Source organism: Coregonus clupeaformis, unplaced genomic scaffold, assembly GCF_020615455.1.
Source record: "Coregonus clupeaformis isolate EN_2021a unplaced genomic scaffold, ASM2061545v1 scaf2243, whole genome shotgun sequence".
Taxonomy (NCBI): Eukaryota; Metazoa; Chordata; class Actinopteri; order Salmoniformes; family Salmonidae; genus Coregonus; species Coregonus clupeaformis.
In genome coordinates this window covers 57637-63777 of record NW_025535697.1, presented here as the reverse complement: position 1 = coordinate 63777, position 6141 = coordinate 57637, and the positions used below count along the sequence as shown (strand labels likewise).

At 42.6% G+C, this 6141-nt stretch overlaps 1 protein-coding gene across 1 annotated transcript; it reads right to left on the bottom strand.

Annotated features, from left to right (window-relative positions):
- Positions 1-3436: 3436 nt before the first annotated feature.
- LOC121562501 (growth/differentiation factor 8) lies at positions 3437-4802 on the bottom strand. The gene is made up of 3 exons (XM_041874743.2): positions 4463-4802; positions 3958-4328; positions 3437-3817 (listed from the first exon to the last, which is right to left on the bottom strand). Exons 1-3 carry the CDS (start codon positions 4800-4802, stop codon positions 3437-3439), a joined length of 1092 nt encoding a protein of 363 aa, XP_041730677.2.
- Between the last annotated feature and the right edge of the window lie 1339 nt (positions 4803-6141).

Sequence of the window (6141 nt, the reverse complement as noted above, 5' to 3'; positions counted from 1 at the left end):
CCTGTATTGACTCTTTGCCTGTTTGATGGTTCGTCGGAGGGCATAGCAGGATTTCTTATAAGCGTCTGGGTTAGAGTCCCGCTCCTTGAAAGCGGCAGCTCTACCCTTTAGCTCAGTGCGGATGTTGCCTGTAATCCATGGCTTCTGGTTGGGGTATGTACATACGGTCACTATGGGGACAACGTCATCGATGCACTTATTGATGAAGCCAGTGACTGATGTGGTGTACTCCTCAATGCTATCTGAAGAATCCCCGGAACATGTTCCAGTCTATGCTAGCAAAACAGTCCTGTAGCTTAGCATCTGCGTCATCTGACCACTTTTGTATTAACCGAGTCACTGGTGCTTCCTGCTTTAGTTTTTGCTTATAAGCAGGAATCAGGAGGATAGAGTTATGGTCAGATTTGCCAAATGGAGACGAGGGTACTATCCACTCTGCTACCATCCGGCAAACGGTACCGGAGCATCGGCTCTCGGACCAACATGCTCCAAGATAGTTTCTATCCCCAAGCTATAAGACTGCTAAATAGCCAGACAGCTAAATTTACATTTACATTTTAGTCATTTAGCAGACACTCTTATCCAGAGCGACTTACAGTTAGTGAGTGCATACATTTTCATACTGGTCCCCTGTTGGAATCGAACCCACAACCCTGGCGTTGCAAGCGCCATGCACTGACCCTATCTTGCATTGACCCTACGCACACTCACTAGACTATATATACACACCATATACAGTGGCTTGCGAAAGTATTCACCCCCCTTGGCATTTTATCTATTTTGTTGCCTTACAACCTGGAATTTAAATTGATTTTTGGGGGGGTTGTATCATTTAATTTACACAACATGCCTACCACTTTGAAGATGCAAAATATTTTTTGGGGTGAAACAAACAAGAAATAAGACAAAAAAAGAGAAAACTATTCACCCCCCCCCTCCAAAGTCAATACTTTGTAGAGTCACCTTTGCAGCAATTACAGCTGCAAGTCTCTTGGGGTATGTCTCTATAAGCTTGGTAAATCTAGCCAATGGGATTTTTGCTCATTCTTCAAGGCAAAACTGCTCCAGCTCCTTCAAGTTGGATGGGTTCCGCTGGTGTACAGCAATCTTTAAGTCATCCCAGATTGTCAATTGGATTGAGGTCTGGGCTTTGACTAGGACATTCCAAGACATTTAAATATTGCCCCTTAAACCACTTGAGTGTTGCTTTAGCAGTATGCTTAGGGTCATTGTCCTGCTGGAAGGTGAACCTCCGTCCCAGTCTCAAATCTCTGGAAGAATGAAAGAGGTTTCCCTCAAGAATTTCCCTGTATTTAGCACCATCTATCGTTCCTTAAATTCTGACCAGTTTCCCAGTCCCTGTCGATGAAAAACATCCCCACAGCATGATGCTGCCACCACCATGCTTCACTGTGGGGATGGTGTTCTCGGGTACTGAGAGGTGTTGGGTTTGCGCCAGACATAGCGTTTTCCTTGATGGCCAAAAGCTCAATTTTAGTTTCATCTGATCAGAGTACCTTCTTCCATATGTTTGGGAGTCTCCCCCATGGCTTTTGGCGAACACCAAACGTGTTTGCTTATTTTTTTCTTTAAGCAATGGCTTTTTTCTGGCCACTCTTCCGTAAAGCCCAGCTCTGTGGAGTGTATGGCTTAAAGTGGTCCTATGGACAGATACTCCAATCTCCGCTGTGGAGCATTGCAGCTTTGCAGCTCCTTCAGGGTTATCTTTGGTCTCTTTGTTGCCTCTCTGATTAATGCCCTCCTTGCCTGGTCCGTGAGTTTTGGTGCCGGCCCTCTCTTGGCAGGTTTGTTGTGGTGCCATATTATTTCAATTTTTTAATAATGGATTTAATGGTGCTCTGTGGGATGTTCAAAGTTTCTGATATTTTTTTATAACCCAACCCTGATATGTACTTCTCCACAACTTTGTCCCTGACCTGTTTGGAGAGCTCCTTGGTCATCATGGCGCTGCTTGCTTGGTGGTGCCCCTTACTTAGTGGTGTTGCAGACTCTGGGGCCTTTCAGAACGGGTGTATATATACTGAGATCATGTGACAGATCATGTAACACTTAGATTGCACACAGGTGGACTTTATTTAACTAATTATGTGACTTCAGAAGGTAATTGGTTGCACCAGATCTTATTTAGGGGCTTCATAGCAAAGGGGGTGAATACATATGCATGCACCACTTTTCCGTTATTTATTTTTTAGAATTTTTTGAAACAAGTTATTTTTTTCATTTCACTTCACCAATTTGGACTATTTGGTGTATGTCCATTACATGAAATCCAAATAAAAATCAATTTCAATTACAGGTTGTAATGCAACAAAATAGAAAAAATGCCAAGGGGGATGAATACTTTTGCAAGGCACTGTACACACTCACTCACACACAATACATCGAAACTCCCACACAAAACCCATACACATTCACTACATATGCACACATAGACATAACACACACGCATACCGAAACAACACAACACACAAACATTATTATCTATCCTGATGCCTAGTCACTTTACCCTGCCTTCATGTACATATCTACCTGAAATACTTTGTACCTCTGCACATTGATCTGGTACTGGTACTCCCTGTATATAGCTCCATTCTTGTGTATTTTATTTTATTCCTTATGTTACTATTTTTATTTGTATTATTATTTGGAAACTCTGCATCGTTGGGAAGGGCTCGTAAGCAAGCATTTCACGCTAAAGTTTACACCAGTAGTATTCAGCGCAGGTGACAAATAAAAATTAATTTGAGTTGATACAGTACTAGGGAAGCGCTAATGCAAAACATAATATTCCTATCATAATCTGTAGGCTAAACTGATTACAATAAAATATGACTATAGGCCTAAAATATTTAGCTACATAAGGAACATATCTTACATGTTTGGTTTCAATTCATGGAGGCTAATCGAATAGCTCTGTATGTGACACTGTGTTCTGAGGACCACCAAGCTGTTCCAAAATCCTGTGATCCACAATATCGGGGACATCTGTTTCAGTGCAGATTTTGCACTCTCATGACAGTTGTGTTATGTGTCCTTAAATGTTTTTAGCAGTTCCAGCCACAGTGCGGAACAAACCTCAGGGGGGAGAGTATGGGCAGTTCATGTCCTCACTCAGAGCAAAGGGTTCATGTTTTTCAAACTCCACATGTCTCTTGTAGCCTCTTATGCAAAAAATTTATGGATTCTTGTAAGAGGGTTCAATTTGGGATAACTTTTTCACTCATTGCACAACACAGTGTGTATAATGTGTATGTGTGTGTGTGTGTGTGTGTGTGTGTGTGTGTGTGTGTGTGTGTGTGTGTGTGTGTGTGTGTGTGTGTGTGTGTGTGTGTGTGTGTGTGTGTGTGTGTGTGTGTGTGTGTGTGTGTGTGTGTGTGTGTGTGTGTGTGTGTGTGTTGTCCTCTCATCCTCCCTCTCAGGAGCAGCCACAGTGGTCCACCACCATTGATGGTATCTTCCCATAAATGATCTGCTCCATGTGGTTGAAGTAGAGCATGTTGATGGGGGACATCTTAGTTGGAGTACAACAGGGCCCTGTCGTACCCCGTGGGTTAGCCTTGTTCACCAGGTGAGTGTGGGGGTACTTCTGGAGGTGCATGTACTCACACTCTCCAGAACAGTAGTTGGCCTTGTAGCGTTTGGGGGCAATGATCCAGTCCCAGCCAAAGGCCTCAAAGTCCACGGTGAGGGGGTAGCGGCAGCACCGTGTCTCTGAGGACTCCTCATCACAGTCCAGGCCTGAGTCCCTCCGGGATCGCTTTAGGTTCTCCAATATCTTCACCTCCATGAAGGGTTGCTGTGAATGGAATGACAATAAGAATTAAATCCAAAACAAAACAGCACTGCAAACATCTGGTGGCATAACTCTGATGGAATACAATCTCCACTGTGGATGGATTTATGTTTATACATGGTTATCAATAATAATATACTTACCAGTCCCTCTTCTCCCAGCTCCGCTACTGTGACAGCCAAGTCCTGCCCTTTCGAATCATAAGCTTTGATCTCGAGACCATAATGAGTCTCTGGCTGACGAAGCCAGGTTTTGAGTAATTGATTGATGTCTACACTTTGCCAAGAGCTTGCACCAGAAGCTACATCGATCTTCAAGGAGAGGATCCGTATGCGCGAGTTTCCCTCAGTGGTTGCTTTTATGCGGGAGATTTGCAAGAAGACAGTTGTGACCGTGTCAGCCGGCCGCAAGTGCACCCAAAGTTGTGCATGTAAGATGTTGTTAGGTCGAATTTTCGGACTGAGATTGAAGAAACAACAAGATGGTATTCCGTCTTCTTGTGACATTGGTCCAGCTAAAAAGAGAAGAGTTAGAATAAGTCCCAGTTTTGTCCCTTTGGAACCCAATTACGCACGGCACACCAGTGAATTGGCGCATGGCAGGCATAAACTACCCACTTTTGTATAAGCAAATAACTCAATTACTTACGTTTGGCCATGGTTATGATCGTTTCAGTGGTGGCACGCTCCTCATCCTCCACACGATGCTCATACTGGTCCATAAGTTGTGTCAAGGGGGGCGCTTTCGGTAAGAGCTGCATGATCATATCTCGGCTGATGTTTGGAGCCTCCTCGAGCCTCAGAATGCTGAGAATTTGGGATCTGATGTTGTGAAGTCTCATTAGTCTGCTCTGTTCTCTGAATTCGCAGGTTGAGCATTGCTCTCCTTCTCCCTCCACTGTTGTTACGTTGGCTTGGCGCCTCGTGGTTTCATTTATCCCCATGGTGCCAAGTGCAGTTAAGAGTGTCAGGTAAAACATAAATTGCATCCTGTCACTTGTCTTTTTAATCCCACTTTGTACAGAATAGCCTATCCCATGCCTATATAACACAGTGACAAGTATTTTAATGACTTTTTTTTTTATATATAATCTCCCCCTCTCCATTTTATGATTCTGATTGGCTGCATTAGAGATGAATGTTTTGTTTCAGTTTTAAAGAGATAGACAGCTTTAACATGCGCCAATTACTGGACGCATGTACCATCTGTTGCTACGTTTCCATCCAATTGGCGACAGATTTTCATGCGAATATTCTAGAATCCACATAAAGGAAATATTACATTTTTCCACAAGTGGTGTGTTTCCACCTAAATGACTTGCTGTGGATACAAATCAGTGCCTGATGACATAGTGCACACTAAATGTAGGCCTACTTTTTCACGTACGTTTTTTATGGACCGAATAAAAATCTAAAGTCCATTGTGTTTCCATCGCATTTTCAACTCTACCGTAATTTTGTCAGAAAAACTGTTGCATTAAATAGCAAATGTGACTACTCAGGTCTTGGCCCGTGAGCTCTAGCCATTCGCTCGCAGATAAAGTGCGGGTAGGCTAGTCTACATTATATTATTATGGATAAGAGCAGAATATTTGTATTTTGTCAAATGGCAGTCAAGCATTGATCATCATGTCACCAGAATAAGACCGTGCACTTTAACCACCCTGTGAAGTTTATCATAACTTATTCCATCTGTAGCTTAACCCTCCCGTTGTCCTAGGGTCAAAATGACCCGCCACTGTGTTGAACCAACTTTATTTAATTTTTATATTTTTTGGATCATTTGTGAGAAGGAGGCAGTGATACTTTCTTTAAAGTCTCACTGCCTCCTTCTCACAAATGATCCCCAAAATATAAAAATTAAATACAGTTGGTTCAACACAGTGGCGGGTCATTTTGACCCTAGGACAACGGGAGGGTTAATAAACTGCATGGTTTCCAGAGTCATAGTGGGAGGACCATCACACACCATATCATCGCGTGACTCCAAGTTTACTTTAATATGATGGTTATTATATCAATATTTGCGCATAAAGGCGTTTCCACCGCCATTTATCGCATAATTAATTTGACTGACACAAAAAGATCCCACCATGTGATCGAACAAATTATGTCAGGATTTATACAATTGTCCCGAAACTTCCTGTTTCCATCACAGCTGTCATGTTTTATATAAATATATATATGCATACAATATATATGCATACAAACTGGATGGAAAAGTGGTTCGTATGGGTGTTTACTGTGGTATGATGCAGCGTTCATGTATTAGCCGGAACTTGGAAAATCGGAAGTTGTAGTTTTACACGTGCCATCTTCAATCAGTTA

What these genes read in the sequence shown, in the direction of transcription:
- LOC121562501 (XM_041874743.2), bottom strand. Translation starts at nt 4,802, where the DNA reads ATGCAATTTATGTTTTACCTGACACTCTTAACTGCACTTGGCACCATG. An exon ending in GATCATAACCATGGCCAAAC is followed by an intron (nt 4,329 to 4,462) that starts GTAAGTAATTGA and finishes TTCTCTTTTTAG; the next exon opens with CTGGACCAATGTCACAAGAA. An exon ending in AGCTGGGAGAAGAGGGACTG is followed by an intron (nt 3,818 to 3,957) that starts GTAAGTATATTA and finishes TTCCATTCACAG; the next exon opens with CAACCCTTCATGGAGGTGAA.